The 23,563-nt window shown below is 40.1% G+C and overlaps 1 protein-coding gene across 16 annotated transcripts in view; it reads left to right on the forward strand.

Moving 5' to 3' along the window:
- Positions 1–23,563, forward strand: part of tcf7l2 (transcription factor 7 like 2) — a 91,191-nt gene that overhangs the window by 37,617 nt on the left and 30,011 nt on the right. For 13 of the 16 annotated variants that reach the window (XM_084669429.1, XM_084669430.1, XM_084669437.1 and 10 more), the window contains exon 5: positions 991–1,050. The exons of the other annotated variants lie outside the window; for them this stretch is intronic. In XM_084669429.1, coding sequence (XP_084525555.1) covers positions 991–1,050 — 60 coding nt within the window. The remainder of the gene's footprint in view (positions 1–990; positions 1,051–23,563) is intronic. 16 annotated transcript variants of the gene reach the window in all.

Below are 23,563 nucleotides of genomic sequence, written 5' to 3' on the forward strand. Positions count from 1 at the left end.
TAGGGACCTTGCTGCAACCAGCATTTTGCCATTGGAGGAAATCTGAATAGAAACTTTCATATCTGTGTGAATAGTTATGAGATCATTGTTCTTTTTACCTGTAAGAAGTATCCAGCCATTGCATAACCTCTGTTAACTTGGACCACTATATGTTATGTGCAACAGGGTTACAGACACGCAGACTTGAGGCAGCGTGTGTGTGTGTGGATGCGTGCGCTCACACAAGTGCTGATCACAGTATTTACTGTCGGCCCACTGATAGCAATTATCTTGTTGGCCACAGGGTCAAGCACAAATATGACCTATTGACCTGGATAGCTAGGAACATGTACAGTAGCCTAGTGTGTCAGGGCAGAGTATGCTGAACACTTCTGCCAAAGAAAGTTTTGGTGAATCAGTGAGGGTTGTGTGAGTGTGTCTGAATGACTGTGATTTGATGTGTGTTTGATTGTTTCATACAATCTCTTTCTTCATTTATCTTCCTTTACCTCAGTTTTTTCTTCTTCTTTGCATGCCTTTTATTTCCGATTACTGGAGTCATGTAAGAGCTGATTTGGCTGTTATGCGCTCATACGCAGATTAAAATCCTCCATGTTCAACCTCACCACCACACCATCCCTCCGGCCTTCTTTAGAGTCCATGTATGCTTGAGCCGCCAGCAAGGCTAGGTAGTACAAGGCTAACAAATAGCCAGATAGTGTAACAGCCGTGTAAACACAGCAGAGCCACAAACACTCATTCTCTGTGTAACATGTAGAATCCAGCCATGCACAAATCCAGGAGGAAAAACGCCAAGCCAGCGGAAAAGGAAATGGAAGGTTAAATAAATGAATAGGAAAAGTATGGACAGGAGTGAAATAATACTTTGCAAGGATCACATTTTCTTTTTGAATTCAGACCATAGCAGGCTAGGCTAAAGGTGTGTGTGATGTATGTGTGTGAGAGCTGATATAATTGTGTGACTCGGGAACATCCATCTTTGCCTTTCAGGGGCCCTTCTGCTTGGAATTCCCCGGACAGTCAGATCTGAGCCTTCACCAATTTCAGTTGGTGAGAGACCTTTGACTTCCAAGTATCTTGTAGCTGGTTGATGCCAACAATTAACAACTTACAATGATGATTTTTTATGATTAAAGTAATGCTTAACTTTGATCTTGATGATAATCATGCTATGCTGTGCTTTGTTGTGCTGATTGCGTGCTGCTGCTGTGTTTCTGACTTGCTTTGTTATTCTGGAAATGGCATTGCAAATGTTTTGTTCTATGATGGCTAAATCTACTCACATTAACAGAGGACAGTATAAGCGCAGGTCCAGTGTTCTTAGCTAAACAGTAGACAAAAATGTATATTTCCTTTGGGAAGTTTATGAATAACCATGAAGTGCGCTTGGTAAGCACCTGACCATTGTTGCCCTTACGTGGAGCTGGCTGTAGTTCACTATCATAACTTCAACTATGGTGCAGATGGTTTTGGATAGTTTTACTTCAAGGTAGGGCTAGGCAGTGGTCAAAAACTGAATTGACACTGAGCACTTACTGTATAACTGCACCAAAGTATGTTAGAGCTGTTCTGTTTAAAGACAGTTTAGAATTATACCTATCTGGAGACTTCTGCTGTGTGTGTATGTACCAATGCTTTCACAATCCCTCTTTTCAGATTTCTTTGTCATATGGTCACACTATTAGTGACTTATTTTTGCCATGCCTTCTCGTTATTCTGCTATTTTGTGTTCTTATTTGAATCTTCTTCCGGAATAGATATTTTTGTTCTCTGTCTATCTACATCTCATAGCAGCTGTCTTGAAGAGGATTCTCTTTATAATCAGCATCTGTGCTTGAATGCAAGCCAGTGTGAAGTTGGTGTGCTATTTTGTGTATATGTGTGTCTGTGCGTGTCTGTGCGCGTGTACATGCCCTGGCATCATGCATGTTTATCCATGTACGTAACAAACTGGTGTCTTTGTTGAAGATGAAGGTCGGGGAGTTTAGACAAAGCCATTTAGTTTCACATGATTTTCCTCAGGTCCTTCAACAGAAATATTGAAAAATATTCTATCTGATATATACCTTAATTTCCCTTTTTATTCCATCTTTTAGTAGGGTGGGACCACTAATGCCTTAATGCGCTGTTGTTCTCTCTCTTCACAACAAACAGTGGCAGGGATGGTGGGAGTGAATGGAGTAGAATATATTGTGTTATCCTTGATCCGCAGAAGTGACTTTTGCTGGGGAGATCAATGGGCAAGTGGTATTGCTTAGCTCATCGCCAAAAGCTTTACAGTAGGCTCGCAACCGAGTAGAAGAGGGTGCAATTGAAAATCAGAGAATACATTTATTTGCCTTCTTTTGTGGGGTCCCATCAATTAAAGGGAATGTTCGAATGTCCCCCCCCAAAAATACATAATTTTCCTCTTACCCGTAGTGCTATTTATTCATCTTGATTGTTTGGGTGTGAGTTGCTGAGTGTGGGAGATGTCTGTAATGTAAATGTCTGTTGTAGAGATGTCTGTCTTCCCTCCCTTTTTCCACGAAACTACACCCACCAACCAACATGTAGAAAACAAGTGTGCATCTACTCATGGACAAGAGGCTTGTAAGATGTAAAAATGTGCTTGTGTACTCTGGTTAAAAAACGGTTAAGCAACATAGGTTTTAATGTGTCCCTCATAGTCAGACATTGCTAACGAGATAACCATCCAGCTCAGTGGAGGACACCATTCATGTTTACATGCACTGTCACAAGCACCAGCCTCTCGTCCATGAGTAGATGCACGGTTCCAACTCACAACAAGGTCTAACAATTATCTTGAGTAACCGGCCCATGATTTCTGGACATTCCGAGACATGGCTGTTGAGTTTTTAAAATGTATTTTTGGGGAACTTTGAGGACCACAAGACTTATCCAATCTAGTTCCATTATCTTCAAGAGAAGGCAGACATCTACGGCCAATATCTCCAAAACTTTACAACTCGCACCAAAACAATATAGATGGATAAATAGTACTACAGGATAAACAACTTTTTAAAATGTTGGGTATGAACCATCCCTTAAGTTTAAATTTCATGGCTGATCTATTGTTTTTAGGTTCTTCCACTCTTATCAAAGCCATAGCTGTTATGAAGAAAGAGAATCTTGCATGGAAACATCTTGTAATTATAGCTTAATTTGGAGAAAGACTGCCCTTCTTGCATTTTTTCTTTTTTCTATTCCTCTTATGAAGGTGTTTGTGCCAGAACTTGTTTGACTAGATAGCTCTGTTGGGTGTGTCTGTGCATGTGCACCTTAAACATGTGTTTGTCTGCCTAAGGATTCCTGCATACTTTTGATGTATGTGTTTCTGTCTAAGGTGTGTGTGAGTTTGTGTGCCTGTAGTCTGAGGTAGGTCATATAGGGTTGTCTTGTATAGTGGGTTTTATAGATAAACCACCAAATCTACCAATTTCACTAAAGCTTACGAGTGTATGTGTTTGAGATATGAACTAAGCTTCAAAGACTGTCACCAGAGTTCAAACCTAACCTTAATTTATAACTCAAATGAATATATGTGACAGGTGCTGGTATTTTGGGTGTCACATTGTAGGTCACACTTCCCGCAGACAAGTAATCAGTGGAAACAGTAACTGGTGAACCACAACCATATGAACAACGGCGCTGCAACTGCGCTAGCTATCTTATGTAGCAAACAACTTGTTGGCTAAGAAAAGCATACAAAACGCATGGCTGTTGATTCTCTGCATGTTCAGCTCATAACAGCTACAGCTGAAAAACATGACACACAAAAACATGAACATGTTTGGCTACATATAACTAGATCAACTCACAGGCCCTAAACAGGACAGATGGATCGATTTTGAACTTACTTGTACTTACTTTAAGTACAAAACATAACGTTTCATGGCAGATGATGGTTTTGTACATTTGTTTATTTCCATTATGCATGTACTCCAAGATAAATTAGTCTATTAGATTTCCATTATCAATTGTCTTACCATCTGCGATACGTATATCACGTACGTATAATTAGTTGAGTGAAAATGGCATCCGCCATAGTAACAACCTTAGAGTAAAAAAACATAATGCCACAGATCTTTCTTTATGGGTGGTGGCTTGGACAATACTAAGTGACAAGAGCCAACAAAACCAAAGATGCTAATCCAACTCAACCTGCATCACGCTCCCAAAACTCGCATAGAAAACTGCCTTAACAAAGTTACTTTGCTGTTTGATTATTCAATTATCCTAAAATTGTTGTATATTATTGTGAGTGACTTCTTCAACACATGCTGTAATATAACTATAAGATTGTGATATAATATTTAAAAAAACACCAGCATGTGTCACATGAATTAAAATGATTGCTGTTGGATGAGACTGGACAGTCCATGCTTAAATATAGATATAGCAATGTTAAAACTCTTGTCTTCTACTTTATCCAGTAAAATGTTATCTCCTTGGCCGGCTCTGATTGGATTCCGAGGCTAGGCCCTGTAAACGATGAAGAGTGTGTTCTGTACACTTGAGGCCGCTTCAAACTTGTTTTGACAGAGCTCCAGGTGTCTCATTGTTGGACCTGCTATGGTTCAACAGATTTATCAATTAGCACTGGGGCTGGGGGCATTTTTGGGTGAGAAGTGGGGAATATGGGAGACGTAGGAGGAAGAATTTAAATGGGGAGGCGGGAGGTTCAACGGTAGGGGTAGTGTTTCTCCAAAGGAGGAGAAAAATTCAAAATTACAAGAAGGCAAGAGTAAAAGGACAGTGACAAAGACATTTGAATGGAATTGGCTTTATCATTGCAATGTGTCCTTTCGCTTGAGTGTAACTGTGGAGAGCGTTTCCACACACAGTCTTCCACTGGGTGAATCCTATTGGATCATACACATTGTTATTACTCTCCCAATATTTGTTTGTGTCTCACACAAGGCCTGCTCCATTTCCAAGAAGCTTGCATATTAACTTAAAAAAATGGTGTTTAGTGATTTCAATAAAATCCCTTGGGTCGTCTGGAAAGTTTATGGTAGTATGTCAGTATCACTGCCAGTATGACATTAATGAAGAAAAAACATAACTTATAGAAAAGGGTGCATGTTGGCTGTAAATACAGTATAAAGAATATTTATTTTTCAGTTTAACTGGAGACTTATTATAGTTTGGAGTCATGTTGCAGCAACAGTACACCAGTCAAGCTCCATGACACATGTATTATCTATAATGCATAGAACACTTTATTGACTTAAGCCTGTTTGTCTTGAAGTGGGGAGAGAATGACAAAGGATTTGTAGGAACATTTATTCAACAATTTCTACAATCCGCATGTGAAATTATACAGATTGTTATATCTTACCAGGGATGTAAATGATTAATTGAAGTTCCAATTAATTGTCAATAATAATTTGATTGACAGTAATTCATTTGATCAACCTAGGCCATTTCAATTTAGTATCACTAGCCGTATGGCCAGAAGGGTGGTTTCTGCCCAGTTAAGTTATTTTTAATGACAGTGTGTGGGCAAAAATGGGCTTTGGTGGGATAAACATACACACGTGGACAAAATTGTTGGTAGCCCTCGGTCAATGAAAGAAAACTCACAATGGTCACAGAAAAAAACTTTTATATGATAAAAGTAATAATAAAAAAAAATTCTATGAATGTTAACCAATGAAAGTCAGACATTGCTTTTCAACCATGCTTCAACGGAATAAAAAAAATTTACTCATGGAACAGGCCTAGACAAAAATGATGGTACCCCTAGAAAAGACTGAAAATAATGTGACCCCTTGTGACCAAAGGGACTTGTTAATTCAAGGTATGTCCACTAATTAGCATCACAGGTGTCTACAATCTTGTAATCAGTCAGTGGGCCTATATATAGGGCTCCAGGTAGTCACTGTGTTGTCTGTGACATGGTCTGCACCACACTCAACACGGACCAGAGGAAGCGAAGGAAAGAGTTGTCTCAGGAGATTAGAAAGAAAATTATAGACAAGCATGATAAAGGTAAAGGCTATAAGACCATCTTCAAGCTAGATGTTCCGGTGACTACAGTTGCACATATTATTCACAAATTTTAGATCCATGGGACTGTAGCCAACCTCTCTGGACGTGGCCGCAGGAGGAAAATTGATGAAAAATCTAAGAGACGGATCCAAATGGTAACAAAAGAGCCCAGAAACACTTCTAAAGAGATCTAAGGTGAATTTCATGGTCAAGGAACATCAGTGTCAGATCGCACCATCCGTCGTTGTTTGAGCCAAAGTGGACTACATGGGAGACGACCAAGGAGGACACCATTGTTGAAAACAAATCATTGAAAATCTAGACTGGAATATGTCAAACTACATGTTGACAAGCCACAAAGCTTCTGGGTGAATGTCCTATGGATAGATGAGACAAAAATTGAAATTTTTGCCAAGGCACATCAGTTTATGTTCACAGAAGGAAAAATGAAGCATATCAAGAAATGAACACTGTCCCTACTGTGAAACATGGAGGAGGCTCTGTTATGTTCTGGGGCTGCTTTGCTGCATCTAGCACAGGGTGTCTTGAATCTGTGCAGGGTACAATGAAATCTGAAGACTATCAAGGGATTCTAGAGAGAAATGTGCTGGCCAGTATCAGAAGGCTTCGTCTCAGTCGCAGGTCATGGGTCTTGCAGCAGGACAATGACCCAAAACACACTGCTAAAAACACCCAAGTATGGCTAAGAGGAAAACATTGGACTATTTTAAAGTGGCCTTCTATGAGACCTGACCTCAATCCTATTGAGCATCTTTGGAAGGAGCTGAAACATGCCGTCTGGAAAAGACACCCTTCAAACCGGAAACAACTGGAGCAGTTTGCTCATGAGGAGTGGGCCAAAATAACTGCTGAGAGGTGCAGAAGTCTCATTGACAGTTACAGAAATTGTCTGTCTCAAAAGGTAGTGCAACAAAATATTAAGTTTGGGGTACTATAATTTGTCTAGGCTGTTCCATGAGTTTTTTTTTTTTTAATAATTCCGTTGAAGCATGGTTGAAAAGCAATGTCTGACTTTCATTGACCGAGGGGTACCAACCATTTTTTCCACGTGGGTAGCATAGCAGACTCCACAGGTGATTGTGTGGTGCACTGTCAATAAAATATGGCAATTCTGATCATTAGAGGAAGCTATGTAATTGTTGTAAATAAAACTACATTAAAAAACTAGAGCCTTAAAATCAAAAGATGAAACGAGCAACTAGAAGTATGGTTTGAGATTACTTTAAAAAAAGTTAATGTTCTTTGCAAATACTGTGACTGTGTTAAAATATAACACCACAACTACGCCAATGATTCATCACCTGACAAACATACATCCTACCGCCATGTCTAGTGGTATGTCTTTTCAACTGATCATTACATTGATGTTAGCAGGAAAATACTGTGATGAACATCAGGCAGAGAGGATAACATGAGATTTGCCTGTTAATAGAGAAAGATATGATGCAAATAAATATAGTTGATTGTGAAGGTTTTTGGGGCTTCAGGAATTTGGTGGAGCTGGGATACAGCAATCCATTTGCACAGTCACTGGGTGCAGAGAGTTTCTGTCAGAGGCAACAACAAAAACCTTAAATAAGAAAAATCTATTGATTGATCTTTAACAATGGCAATGTTCAAAGCACATTTGCAACCCTATGCTACATCACTGTCAGACAGGCAATACACCATCTCACACAAATCCACTGCTGAAACTGGTACCCCCTTGTGTTCAAGCAATTATGCCGTGGCTTGTGTCTTTCTTGGGTGTTGTAGTCACAGTCTGGGGATTCAGGCTTGCTCCCCTGTGTGAAGACCCATATCTAGCTCAGTGTATTCCTACAACCCCTTTCTACAAAAACTCTTACCCTGAAAATAAAAATGTATTGTTACAGCTGACTACGCATTGAGAGTTAAAGTTAAACACCTTCAGTGACTGACTGAGTGACTGTGTGTATGGAATGCTGACTATTTCCTGGGAGCACTAAAGCTGCCCTGAATTGGGTTTCGTTTTAAGGCAAGAAAGCGACCGTTGGGAGGATTAGGGAACATTCGGTATCTGCTTTCTCAATAGTTTTGTATTGTCCTCTCTCTCCTTTTTTGTGCATTGTTTTCAGATGTTTGTCAGCCCAACCTATGCAAGACTAACCTCCAATATATTTCATGTTGTTCTTCTCAGCAGTTCCAGTGAAGACATCTCTGAAATGTATTTGCTTTTGAGTTTATGTATTTATTTTCTTTCCTCTCAAGCCAGTGTAATTAGTGCAGCCTCAGTGCTAGGCGACTCTTTTGTCTCTACAATTCCTAAATAAAGAAGGAATTATGGCATGCATACATTTTTTTTCTTTTAGATGGTGTCATATGTTTTATTTAGGGCATCTCCACCAGACAGGTGACGCTGCTCACATGCTGCACACATGCGTCTTGTTTATCTTAACAGCCTCACAAGAATCATATTGCCTATGAAAATGCCTTTTGGGTGATCATGAGTACTAATATAAAGGCAGGGCTGTACATTCCATCTGAATTGGTATGGCAGATAAGTTGTACAATACAGCCAATAAAAAAGCACCATTCAGACATCCAACTCTGGCCTGGGAGGTCATTAAAATCAACAAGGAAGAATTGTCTTCAGGGGAAAAAACGTAAAACATCCACATAACTATGTAGAAAAGCTTCTATATCTGTCAAAAGATACTTAGATTCCATACATTATTAACATTATCTAAATGCATTATTTGTGTTTTTGTTCATTCATTCGTCTTGTTAACATAATAAACAGCGTGGAGAAAGCATGGCCATTGTGGGCATTGTGACAGTTGTGTGCAAGATTTGAATAAAGAGCACAGCTCAGTGATTTCAGCGAGACGGGTGCTGTTTTGTGGCCGCACGACAAGTTCTCCTTCCAGAGCCTCATTAAGGGACAGTGACGCGATGATGTAGAAACTGTTATAGTTTTACCGACCTACCTTTTTCTTTGAAAACTGTCACCCTCTCATCTGCAACATGCTCTGTTCCTCTATAACAAGACGTCACACACACTTATTATTTTTGTGGCTGAAACCAATAAAATATGGCTTGTCCACAGGATTTTGGGAAGCTTTGTTGGAAAACCCACCTATTGTTTTTTTTTCTCCCCCTTTTCTCCTGTCTCTCTTCTTTGGCTCAAACATCATGGTGAATGGATATTTTAAATGGAACTTTTGGAACTGTCTCCATCTTGTGTTGACATGGCAGACAAGTGACTGCCTGGTGTAGTAATGGCAAGTTGATTGGTGTGTGGCGAGGCACGGATAAATCAACTGGGAGCCTCAATGGCTCAGTTGATTCTCACTAGTATTTATAGACATACCTGAATTTACCTCTTTTTCTAGAACTTTTTACCTGTTTCTAGCGAGAAATGTTGGCATGTTGGACAAAATACCTAATCGTTCTGTCATTTGACTTGACTTGGTAAAATAGACTTTATATCCCAAGCCATGCAGATATTTTTGTCTCAATTAACGTCATTTGACACCATTAATCAAAAGTTTTATCAAAGAGTTTTATCAAAAGAGACCCCTTTTGTTATGTTTACCTTCACAGCCACTAAAATATTAGCTAATGTCAGTTTGGATGCTCCATGCTCTATCTTATTGAGACAACATGATTCAGTTTGTCTGCAAAAGCACAGGGATGACCCTTCCCACACATCAGTCCATGTAGACTGTATATTTGTATTTGCTATAGACAAGACAGTGAGGATCTAAGTATAAGGGCTGGTGAGCAGGATCATATTGAAGTAATTGTAATACTTAGTGTTTTTTGTGTCTCTGTGTGAGATGGTGTCTCTTTCTGTGTTTCATTCCCTGTTTCCCTCTCTCTCTCTCTCTCTCTCTCTCTCTCTCTCTCTCTCTCTCTCTCTCTCTCTCTCTCTCTCTCTCTCTCTCTCTCTCTCTCTCTCTCTCTCTCTCTCTCTCTCTCTCTCTCTCTGTCTCTGTCTCTCTTTGTCTTTGTCTCTGTCTCTGTCTCTCTTTGTCTCTCTCTCTGTCTCTCTGTCTCTCTGTCTCTCTGTCTCTCTGTCTCTGTCTCTCTTTCTCTCTCTCTCTCTCTCTCTCTCTCTCTCTCTCTCTCTCTCTCTCTCTCTCTCTCTCTCTCTCTCTCTCTCTCTCTCTCTCTCTCTGGGCTGATGGGCAATGCTGTGTAATTTATCTGGAAGGCTGCTACTGAGCCCTTTATGAGAAGAAAGGACAGAAGCTGGGTCCTAGGTCACTTAGTGTTGTCCGGTAAATAAAACTCCACATTGGTATAAATCAGCAGTGAGAGAAGAATATGGAGAATGTATAAGTAGATAAATAAGTAGAATCTTTTTCACCATAGTCTCTTATGGAGTCCCTCCATTAGCCATGATGTGTTCTTCTTAACTCCATCAAGTAAGCGGACGTGGCACACAAACTCACTGGCGTATGCACGTACTGCAGTGTGGGCCTGCCTCTCTTGCAGTTTTAATTGTTATATCTCCTCACCCTTGATATGAGCAAAAAGGGAGGCCTCTGCAGAGCCTGGGACTTCAAAGGCTACCTCCCCCAGTCTTACAAGTTGCCCGTCTCTTTGGAGGAGTAGGCTCTAGAGAGCAGAAGGGGGGTTGGAGAGGTGGGTTGTAGAGGCGGCGCCAAGTCCTGGCTGGAATGAGTTTGATGGGCTAATTGTAGCCCCCAGTGGACACAGCTGCACATCACAGAGAGGACTGGGTAAGAGTGTGGAGCACTGGATGAGAAGCCATGGCAGTTCACAACATGGGAATGAATGGAGACTGTAAACGAAATAAGATATTTCTGTCTCCTGTTCTGTCTCCCCTTTCTCTCCTGTCCTCCATGTTTTATCTTCTGGAATAATTTCAGACTTACCATTGCAAACATTTACATTTATTCATTTAGCAGACGCTTTTATCCAAAGCGACTTCCAAGAGAGAGCTTTACAAAGTGCATAGGTCACTGATAATAACAACAAGATAGCCCCAAAGCAATGCGGGTAGCCAAAACAAGAAGTACACATTGTGAACAACCAAAAAAAACAAACACAATTTTTTTCCCCCATGTTACCTTTTCTTTTTTTCAGTTCCCTTCTCTTGTTCATTGAATAATCTTGCTCTTTTGTATGTTTTTTTTTTTCTGTGTATCTGCTGTTTTATATCTGGCAACAAGTAATGCATTCATTTTGTCTGCCATCCCCTATCCATGTGGATAAACAGTTTCTTCAGGCACAGTGGCACATGTAGTTGATTGCCCTATCAGCAGGCCTTCATACTGCAGCAGGTTAGTCACTGCATTTAATGAGCCCACTGACCGCATGCAGTCAGAGTCAGAACCAAACACAAACTAGAACAAAGGAATTTGTGTGACACAGATGCACACACAAACACGCGTTAGTCTGACGACTATTAGTACCACTACTACCAACTAGCGCTACTGTAGCGGTGATCAAAAAAGATTCTTCGCAGCTTTGAACCGTTCTCTTTTTTCACCCATCTGCATCAAAAAGAAATCAATAGCTGAAACTTTGAGAGAGCATGTATCATTTTTTCTTCTCTTTCTCTTACCCGCACCCCCCACCCCCACTCCCTCATTTCTGGTGGTTTGTACATTACACCACTAGAGTAAAGCACAGTTAAAAGGAGAATGGCGCTGGAGATGACACCATCAAGGAAGTTTCTCGTGTATAGAAGGGCCCCGACTGGGTGGAAGAAAATCAATGGGATGGAACACACTTCCACACGCGGAAACGGCACACTGGGAGGGAGAAGGAAGAGGTTAGGGAGAGGGAGGAGGGGGTGTTTTTGGACACACAAAAAAATGCATTTGTTTTAGCAAAAGATGGAAAAGAGAAGAAAGAAAATAAATATAACACTTTAGATCTTATGGAAAAAAGACTGCTTTGATGAGGTTGAGTTGAGCGGTTAAGGTTTGTTTTATCCAGCTGTGCCAAAGCGCATGTAGCTGTATTCCAGGTCTCTTTTAGTGTGGGTGCAGAAAGACTACTCAAGGCATGTTCTAGGGTATTCAGTGGACACACCACCCTGCATGAGGCAGAAAAATGGATCACATCATTTTCTGTACGTTTTTTTACTCTCTAGATATTAATTTGAGCCGTCCACACAACTCAGAATGTAAGAAACATTTCTCAAGTCAATAACCACTATTAACGGGTTAAACACAAAGTTTTGTAGTGGAACAACTACTACTGTAATTGCCTGATTCGAATTGGCTGTTGAACAATACAAAACGTCAATTACTGTTGTGAAATTCCAGAAACACAAACCAGTTTTGATCCCACATTGTATTTGTAGTAGTCACTGACACCAACATTTAAAAAAATCCTTGCTATAAGGCAGTGATATCTAAAAGGGGTTTCTTACAAAACCATGATTGCATCAAACAACAGCATAGCGTAAAATGTCATACATTTTCAAAGAAGGTAGCAGTATGTGCTAGGCTTAAGGCTATGGCAGGCCTATGGCAGAAACTGTTGAGGGAATTGGGAGAGGAAAAAAAAAATGTCTAGATCCAGAAGCTTGTAGATCAGGTAAGTTTGTCTAGTTGGTATCTTGGCATAACTGCATCATCCAACCCCCAAACAACCAAGGGGATATGGCCTGCTGAAGGGACCGAGAAGGAAATGGCAATTCTCACTTTTCAGTTTTTATTGTTAGGTTTCCTGTTTTGAAAGCCATTAAGGAGCTAATTTCCTCACAGCAAGAGAGGAGATAAAAAGCCCTGGCCTTTTGAAACGTGTCCAAGCGCAAACGTAAAAAAGATGGAACGATAGCTATCTGTAAACATCCCCGCCGAGGGGTCTGAGGAAAAGAGAATTGTGAGCAATGGCATATTCACACGCTGCACAGTTTTGATACGATGATGACTGATGAAAGACTTGCCGGTGTTTTGTTCCATCACAGCTGTATTGCTCTATTCAAACCCACACAAGGATCCCAGGGCAAGGTCACATGACTGCCCCCCCTTCCAAAATGCTTTGTTACATCTGCATTCAAACAGTCTTGGTTCCAGTTTGAACCAGTTAGCATTATTTCAAAACTGATGCATTTGTCTTTGCTCCTTCAATTTACCCATAAATCCTGTTTTGAAATGTATTTTATTTCTAACATTTATTTTTGCAGGGATAGCGCAATATTAAAAAGTAATTTTACCTTTAGAGTTAGCTAGCAGCTCATTTACATCTGTTGTCCCTTATACAGGTACATTACATGAAACAGTTATAAATAAAGTCCATGAATGTAAGATAGACAAATTCAGTATGTTAACTACAATAAATACTAGGCAATCATTGGTGCTAAGTGCTGACAAAGTTACAGAGTATATATATAGATATGATAGCAATGTAATAAGTAACAGGATCCCAGGTAATATACTGCATCATTTTATAATCTAATATGACCAGATATAATCTCTTGACATACTGGAACTGAGATTTGTGAAAAAGGGCCTAACCTTCTCACACTTGCTGCTACTTTCACAGTGACAAAGACTATTCCTTCCATCTATCTCTGAAGATTGACTGATGTCACCATGTACTGTACAGTTGACCTCTGTGACCTGCTGACCCCACCCTGCTCTCTGTGGAGCTTTGACAAGCAGCTAAAAAAACTTTCAAGCTTTTTACTTCAACCTTTTTATGAAGTTAACATTTATGGTAAAGACTGTTTAGTCTGGACATCTGTCAAATGTAATGTGTTATGGTTGGCTGGTGTCTGCTCCAATGTGCTTGTCTCCTGAGACAAATACCCCGCCTCCCACCCCCTCACACCCTCAGAAGCATGCAGTAGTTTGTTGCTGTGGTGCATTGTCCACGTGCTTCTTCCTCACTGCCCCAAAGGCTGGCCAGCCTTCTTCCTCTTAATAAAATTGACAGGCTGTAATTGGCAGTAATTGCACCCTTCGGGCATCGTCAAATGGGGGTGTTGCTAAACAAACTACAGGGACTGCAGGCTGGCTAGCTGTCTATGAGAGTTGAAAGTGGGTGTGTAAGATTGGCAATGTGAACTTGTCATTTGTCGGCCTGCATATGCATGATGCTGCGACATCCAGGGTATGCAAGTGTTATGTGTATGTGTGTTTGTGCCATTCCAAAATGTAAGTCATGATACCACCAGGCTTCTGAATAGACATTGATATGAACACTGATACACTTCTCACTAGTCACTTTACACACTGTCACTTTCAGCTTCTGGTTGCACTCAGCAATATTGCACTATTGTACTTCACTTGTCTTAGGTAAGCATAGGTTTATAAGGTTAGTATAGGTTATTATGTGTATTATGTGTATATAGAGGTTCAGTATATTGTATTGAATATTGTATATTATTTGTATATTACGTTTTCTATATTTGAGCTTATAATAGATCTAATCTATGTTCTGTGTACTTAAGTTATGTTATATGTGTTGTCTAGTCCTTAGAATTTCAGTACCCAGTCTGACCCTATGTTGTTCTGTGCATCTGGCAATACAGGACTTGAACTTGATTATTTTCTTCTTTTCTACACAAATATGAGCAATATGTACAATGTATGCACACTGAAAGTCTAACAGTCTGTGGCAACACCGTCCTTCCGCACAGTGAGCCAACAAAACAAGAGTCCACAAGCCTGAAAATCTCATGCATTCAGCAAAGCCTTATTACCTGGCTTTGAACATCTGTGTTCTCCGCTGGTAAATCGAGTTTGACAGTAAAGGTGTCTATTTACCTTTTTATCCCTGTAATATGGATGAAAAATAGAGACAATCCGGTGCATTAGATCATGTGTCACGGTGGGTGGAGGAAAGCCAAATCATGATGGGATGCTGATGTGGCAATGGCTATTTTAGACAACTTCATCCTTATGGCACCTCCTTCTGGTTAACGTGCAGGAGTGACGTACCAGCAGGCTTCTTCTCAGGGACATGTTTGGTTGATACTCTTCGCAGGGCCCTCCCTGGGGTCACTGAGCACTATCGATTGAGAGCTCCAGACACAATTCAATTATTGAAATGGCATGGCCAAGCATGTGTGTGTGGCACCAGTGACCTCAAAACCTGGTGGCGAGAAAGATGAATGGAGATAATCACATTGAGCGTAGCACCAGTCTTGCTTTTACGTCAGTGTGGGACTTGCTTTTGTGGGCATTTGTTCCTCTTCACCTCCTTTTCAGTTGTTTATTCCGTCATTTCACATTCCCATTATACTGGCCCAGTGGGTTTCGCATATTCTTTTTCCAGTGTTAGATGTTTGTGGGAAGCAGCGCATTATGTGGCTATCTGTGTCCATGATTATAGTTATTTTTTTAAATGATCTCCAGTACAGTTGTCTATGTTTGTGTTTGTGAGAGAGAGAGAGAGAGAGAGAGAGAGAGAGAGAGAGAGAGAGAGAGAGAGAGAGAGAGAGAGAGAGAGAGAGAGAGAGAGAGAGAGAGAGAGAGAGAGAGAGAGAGAGAGAGAGAGAGAGAGAGAGAGAGAGAGAGAGAGAGAGAGACAGAGAGAGACACAGAGACACAGAGACACAGAGACACAGAGACACAGAGACACAGAGACACAGAGAGACAGAGAGAGATTGCAATAATGGAGTGTACAAGACAGCCCACGGCGAGCGAAAGGGCCTCATTCTCTGACCTTCTGCTGCTCTGGGCTGACTCGCAGACTCTCATTCGACTGCTCATTCCCTTTTAGGAAAAGAACCAGAGCACATAATTAAAATATATGGCCCAACTGGGGCCCAAATATATAAACTTTTGAAAAATATAGAGTACCACCAGACCAACCTCCCTCAATCAGGGCCTGTGGTGAGTGATGGACTGCAGCAAACAAAAAACGTGTGTCCAACATCTCAGCAGTTTGAGCAGCATGCTATAAAAGGATGCAAAAAAACACTGTAGTCTCTCTGTGAGTCGGGGTCATTGTGGGCTAAGCACAGTGTGTACTACGTGCGTATTGTCTCACATATGTTACTGCTGTGTACACTGTTTGTGAGTCTAGGATGCTGCCCCGCTCACTGACCCACAACTGCCTTTCTTCACATGCACCTTTCAGTACCGTAATATATGACCACACTTTTAAAGGCAATAGTGTGTGTCAAAGAGGACACATTTTGCTGCTCCTCAACAATGGGACAAACACACACACTCACACCTCACTCGTTTCAGGATTTTTTGTCACCCTCTAATGATGACTATCCATCAATGAGAGGGGGCTGTGCTTGGGAAATGAAGATGGATTGAATTAGTGTTAAAATGAGATGGTTGCTGCGTTTTGTAGACCCCTTAATTACAGTGTCAGGGCAGTTGAAACCCTTCAGTAGCCCCTGAGAAGGGCAGAATAAAACATTTGCTCCAGTGATAATATTATTAAGGTATTTTGGCAGATTCACTTCATGTAGTTCCTAATAGCAAGTAACTGGTACTGATTGTTTAGGAGAGGTGGGCTTGTGTGTGTGGGAGAGAGAGAATGAGCAAATGGAGGATGAGTGGGGGAGTAAGTGATATATCTGATGAAGGGGAAACCATCTTCAAGATCATTCTGCACCCAGTGTGGACTAGGACGTTCATGGCTGTCAAGAATTATTGGAGGGCGAAACAACCAGCATAAACCAGTAAACAAACTTATTGAGTGAGTCAAACAAACAGATTGAGTTCAACAAAGCATCAATTTTTTGCCTTGTCTCTGTGGGAAATGGAAATTGGTCTGAAGTGTTTGTAATTAAATAAATCTTAGAAACACCAGGAAATAGCTTAATTTCATATTGAGACACATGACTCTGGGATCTTAGCAAACCAATTAACCCTGGCGCAGCTCATTAAAAAGCTACTTTCATGGCCAGGAGCAGCGACTTATCTGCCAACACGGGACATGAAAGCACACATTTGTAAATCCCAAACTCCTAAAGTAATTGGAAAGGTAGATACGCAGAATAGTAATCAAGTGACACAGCGAAACTTTAATGGACCTAAAGAAGGAGTAATTATAAAAGGATACAGACGTAGCCATTGATGGGCCCAGTTTTTACAGTAGCAACAATTAAAATCTATTGCTTGTTCAAACCCAGGAATATAACCTACACTTTTTCCTTAACCCTTAACATTGATGCAACTAAAGGTATCCTTGGTGCAAATGAAGGGAAAGACAGTACAACAGTACAATCCCCAGATGCTTTTTTAAACTCTTGAAACTGTTGTTTACATAGCAGTTCAATACATGTACAAGGTAAATAAGGTTGAACCGCATACAAAACGATTAACTGTTGGCTTTTAAAATGTTTTTAAGTGATTGAATGAAATACTATATAGTGTTTCTTTTATTGCAATTCCATTTCATTCATCCAAACAGGAAGAAAAGTTTATTATTTGTGTGTTTGATAAACAAATGCTGAAGCTTACTGGATATTGTAAAAATGATATATATAGACTATAATAATGGAGAGCACAGAAAATATGAATATTGCTGTAACATTCAGGTTAAGAAAGATACAGATACACTTAATTTGCCAGTTAAGTGACATCCATTGACCTAGCTGTAGCCGGGCCGTAGTTGTCCAGGGTTTCTGTATTTTTGACCTCATTGAAAGTCCATTAGTGTCAGGCCATGAGAACATTAGTCAGTCAGCATTTAACTTGGAGGAAGCGTAGTATGCCCAGACCTGAAGTGATATTACAAATCACTTACTGCTAGTTTTTTGTTAAAATAATCTAATAGGTTAATGGTACTAAGAGGTACCATTCAGCTTTGTTCATACATAGTTATTTGTGTTGCTGTGTGTTTGCTGGCTCAAACAATGAATCCAAGTCTCCTTTTCTCCTCTCGCTTGCTCTCTCTCTTTCTCTCTCTGCCACACACACACACACACAAACAATCTCTGTCATCTGCATCAAAATTATTACAAGGAGATAAACACCACCATTTTATAATTTTCCTGGTGTTCTAATCGGAAACAGGCCTGTGAAATTGCACGAGGCAGATGATCAAATCCCTTTTTAATGGGAATGATCAGTGTTGTATGTTCAGTATTCATCTCGCTGAGGTATTACAAATCCCACCTCTTATTTAGCCAGCTTGTTTGTTCTGCGCCATATTTCTTTCTATGGTTAAACCAAGCCAGAAATTGACCTAAATTTGTCACCATGCATTTATTTGCCACAACAGCTTAACTGATTGTTAAATCTAGGATTTACCATTTAGAAAGTTTATTTGAGGTTCAATGATACTGTAAGTTTTGATTGAACAGGGTAAGCATATTGGTTACTGTTATTTTTCTTTATGCCACCCGTTTTCCCTTGGCAAGAAGGTATACAGCATCCGAAATCTGATTAGCCTCCATTATAAAGGGTGATATTTTCATCCCGCTGATTCTCGGCACTGTGTCAGAGCACTCCGCCGCTTCAGTACCGGGAAAAGCCTGCTCTTCTGACAGATAGTAGATATCCCCACCGTCGCTTGTTTAGACATCCCTGTCTTTTGTGACACGGAAGAAAAGACAGGCTAGAAAATATAAAGCAACCAAATAATGTCAAAAGATCAGAAATCAATGGCTGAAGGAACGTGATCCCCCCCCCTCCCCTCTTGCATTATGAGTGTCTTTCCGTTGCCACTAAAGTTGCTTTTGTTCACCCTCTTAGAGATGTAACTCAAGCATGAGGAAGCTGTCTGACAATGTTTGGATATCAGCAGAAATAGCCTTTAACTTAAAGGTTACTATCCAAGGTTTATTGGGTTTCATGTTCATCACATTTAGGGGAAGGAAAGTTGGACACAGAATGGTTTATTAATGGACTGTTTCATATTTCTGTCAATTTTGTGATGTAATGCATGATTCAAAAGTAGGAAATGATCCATTGAGAGACTGTATTTAACATAGTAATAACATTTTTCAGTTACTTAGGAAATTAGGTGTATTATCCAGTGATTTTAGAAATAATGTGGAATTTGATTCTACCATTTCTTAGTACCAAGGACAATTACTTTTTCATTAATATCCAATGGTAAAAGCTAAAACTATTGGAACACAACACAAATCAGAATCAATACACCTTACATTACATTATTATTTTTTAGTTGTTTGTAATTTTTGGTATTTGGTTTAAATGTTGTAGGACATGTCATCATTTCACTTTAGGTCAGTTGGCAGTTATTTTATCTCTCTTTTCCCATCCTGACAAAATGTGGCAATTCTGGAAACATTTATTATACAGGTTGGGTTTGGGTAAGAGCACATGGTTTCAACTTCTGTAGCAGTTGTGATCTCTTATAATGAAAAAGAGGAAACATGGCACCACTATGCTTTGTGTTGTCAACTGAGGCCAAGAGATAGACACAGAAGAAAATAAAATAAAAAATTCTGGACATTTCTCGAAGATAAATTTAATTTATTTGCTTTTTGGAGGTCTTCTTTGAAAATCCAATTGTAATGAGCACATTCAGAAACCAGAGAATAGATTTACCCTCAGCTTCAAATAAGTCGGTGTTATCAGACTCTGTCATTCACTACTTCCCATTTTCGAGCTGCTAATTGATGTTTTTGATGTTGGCGAGAAAATTGAAGAAAATGTCATGTGTGAACCAGCGCGGAAGTTAATAAGATTGACTTCGTTGCTGGAATTCACAATGAGCGAAGGAGTGGCGTGTAATGGGGACCGCTGCGAATTCGCCCAGCCATCTTCGGGGGGATGAAATCGACACCCTGCATGGTATAGACCTAATGCGGTCGATATGGAGAATTTCGGATGGGTCGCCCTTAATCTTAATCTGTATTTTCTTGGCTGTTGTTTTTTTTTTTTTTTTTTTTACTTTTCTCTATAGATCTGCTGATTCGTACGCACAAGCAGCTGTTTATCCAGAGGGCTCCTGCCCTGGACCAGGCCCAACATTTCTGTGGAATAGTCTCCCAGGGTTACCTCCTCCCTCACTTTCAACAATTCTCATTCTTACTGCTGGTTTGAGTCTTAAAAGCCACAGAGCTAGAAAAAAAAGGTTAGATTAAGATATCTCTTAAGATTCACAAATATCAGTGTGGGTCATTGCATATGCTTGGGCAATGTGTAAAAGAGCTCAAACTCAAATCCCTTTGAATAAAAGGATAGAAGCACCACCATGGTAACTCCATCTTGAGCCATTTATCGAGCGTTGACTGAAAGCCGAGCGGTGGCCATTGTTCGCCATTTTATTTTTTAGTGCGTATTTTGCTTTTTTCCTTGCTTCTTGTGTTTTATAAATCCAAACTGTTGCGTAAATAAATAAATGATCTCAAAGTTTTTTTATCTAACTTTCTTTAAATATAAGTATTTATTTGCAGATTGCCATTACGGTGAGGTGTAATAGGGTTTTGAGTTTTTAATTAGGATGTGGATTAGTCGAGTTTGGTTCAGTGCATCTGATTATTTTCACCCAACCTTTAGGGTAGAGCTAAACCCTAATACGGCCAATACCCCCAAGCGTCCTCTTTTTGAAGACACTGAACAAAAAAAGTGGCCACCGCTAGCGTTCGGCCCTCCGAGGATCGTGGGTAAGGGACATTTATCTTGGAATAGCCAATTAATTCCGCTGGCAATGATCGGTTAGAGCTTCTTCCCCCCTATTCCTCTAAACACCCACCCTCAGCCCTCTACTCGCCATTTGAAATGCTAACACAATGAAATATTTTCTATTGGCCTGTGTCCCTCGGCTAAGCCACTGCCGCGGGCCGAGAATTTAATCGACTGATGAGACCAGAGGCAGGCCCGATAAAAGGTTACCTGTACGTGACATGCACTCCAAGTAGCTAGTACTACCTTCAACTTGAAAGTTCTGTAACTTTTATTTGACTTTTTATTGTTGGCAAGGACACTTGTGTATGGTCACTGAGGCTATAAATTGAGCAAGACTTCAGTCTAGTTTTTGTTAAAAATAAAATAAAAAATTGTATCACTGAAAACAAAACGCAACACATTTTGAATGAAGGAATTTCTTTTGTTTGAATTTTATTGTTTAACGGTCAGTGTTTTTTAGACCTCTTATAAATAAATTTTTCTGCTAAATCGTAAGAGGAATAAATCTAAATCTAACACAAATCGTTTCAAACGACAGCTGGATTTTATTAATTTATAAAATGCAGTTTACCAAAAGCTTTTATTAACTACAGCTTGAAGATACGGGTTTACGTAATGAAAGTGAGATAAACGAATACATTCTATGTTACGCTGTAACATGTATTTTATTTTCATCACCTACAATAATTGCTGAACAACAAATATTCTTTATGATTTGGTTAGTATTTTAGCTAAATTATTTTTGCATTAATTGATGTGAGTTTTGTGTGGCTATGCTCAGTGGGAATGGAACAGAACATGTACACCTGCCACAGTGTAAGACTTCAGAGGATAAATAAGGTTGACTGCACAAGGGGAGGAACTGAGGCCCTTCTCAAATTGTTAGTAAAAGATATATGAGCAGAGAATAGGTATAGATGCTACTGTATCCCCCAAACCCATCTTTCAAATACACACACATACACACGCACACTCTCTCTCTCTCTCTCTCTCTCTCTCTCTCTCTCTCTCTCTCTCTCTCTCTCTCTCTCTCTCTTTGCTGTCTACGAGGACTGAGGCAGGTGACTCCCCATGGCTGCGGCTTCATGACAACATGCCATTAGAAATAGCAGGCCTGTTGATCAATCCTGCCGACATGACAGCTTGCCGCGAGGCCTGGCTCTTTGAGTGCCGGTGCTGCAGCAGCTCCCACTCCTGTTTCTCCCCACTAATTGGTGAAAGTTCTCTTATATATGCTCATGGCGCAGGGCTCTTTTTCCCTCCACCACCACCTCTTCTCCATATCCCTCTTTTTGTTTTTTGCTGCCCCCCCCCCCCCCAACACACACACAAAATCACAATTTTCGTTTTTCACCTAATTATTGTCACAATGGATGTGATGATTTTTACTTAGATATTGCAAGTGAGTTAAAAAAGTCTGTGCCGGAGGCCTGGTTCGTTCTGCGGGAATACTAAAGCTTTAGATTTGACATTGACTCTTGGTAATGCCCTCCAACAAGAGATTGGAAGCCTCAAATAGCATTATTGTCAGGTTATAATTCAACAGCAACATCAAATCATTTGTGTGCATTAACAGAAAATATAGTGCGTGGAATTAGGGGTGTAGGTTTGTTTTAAAATGTGAGGAGGGACAAAAAATATATAAAACTGAGGATGCAGCCGTTAAACACAATTTTCTTGATAAAAATGGGGGGGGGGGGCAGCTTGGAGAATACATTTGTTATTTTATTAAAATATAATATATTAAATATTACCAACATAAAATTCAATACCAATTTAATTGTCTCGATCTACACAGTAAACTAAATATTTGCGTATTTTACCCTCTTGTTTACACAATTTGAACAGTGAGATGTCAAAACAATTGTCAGGAAATCTCTGTGTGCCTGCTGACTGTCACAGACTCACTGTAACAGAGCTGCATTCTAATCCAGTGGCATCTCTCCCCCATCAGTCTTTACCAACACCCACTTCCATTTCCTCTGAACTGTATAAATGGGTGCTGGGGGAGGGGGATAAACACACATTAAATGTTTAACTATGTCCCATTTGTCATCTGTTTACTATTAATTAAACGGCACTCCACGCGCTGGTACGCACGCTCACACACACTCACACACAGACCTCTCAAGCACTACTCTCTGCACAAACACTGTCCAGCCAATAATTCATTAAGGATTTTTTTTTTTCAGCCCTTTATGTTGCATGGAGTAGAAGCTAAACTCTTAGTTTTTGTATATATTGAGTATTGTAGTGGAATGAGTATAATGAGAAAGTTATCAGTAGGTTCGACCATGCTTTTGATATATGGTATTTTTTATTGCTTTGTATCAATTGGTTTACATCTTGGCATATAATAAGTAAGCCAAAAACATAAAGTACTACCACCACCCAGTGGCGTAAAGTGAAAAAATTTAACGTATATGATTGGCAGTGTGCTGCATCTAATGCGGGTGTGAATATTTCCCTTGAGGGGTGTGGGGGGCTTTCAACCACACAAAAGCATGACTACTTCTAGAACTGTTAGCATTGACAAAAACATACTCTTGGTCAAGAGCCTCCTTTTATCAACAATACATTTAAATGTCATCAGCTCCATCTAACAAGGACATGATGGATCATTTTATGTGTGAGTGTGCATTATTTTGATGCCTAGCCGTATGCGATGTGTAGTATATTGGAATACCACAGTAATGATGTGTTTGGGTTCATTGCACATTCACCACTCTATGCTACTGCATTCTGTGTTGAATATCCTCATATTGTAGAATCTGGTGTGTGTTTGTGTGTGTGTAATACTGTGCCAGTTCATGGGGTTGCTGTAAAGTGATGGAGAAAAAGAGCCGGCACTAAAACCCGGGCCTTGGGTGTGGGAGAAAGGAGAGGAGAGTGGAATTGGGGGTGCCTGTGAAGCCCCCTCCAGATCCGAAGCAAGGGTGGGGGGGATCAAAGCAACTTGTTTTATGTGGCTCGTGCAGTACTTTGAAGTTCCTGAGTCACCTACAGCACTCACTTCATCAAGTTCA

This window comes from Hypomesus nipponensis, chromosome 13 (assembly GCF_054491055.1).
Source record: "Hypomesus nipponensis isolate SF chromosome 13, ASM5449105v1, whole genome shotgun sequence".
Lineage (NCBI taxonomy): Eukaryota > Metazoa > Chordata > Actinopteri > Osmeriformes > Osmeridae > Hypomesus > Hypomesus nipponensis.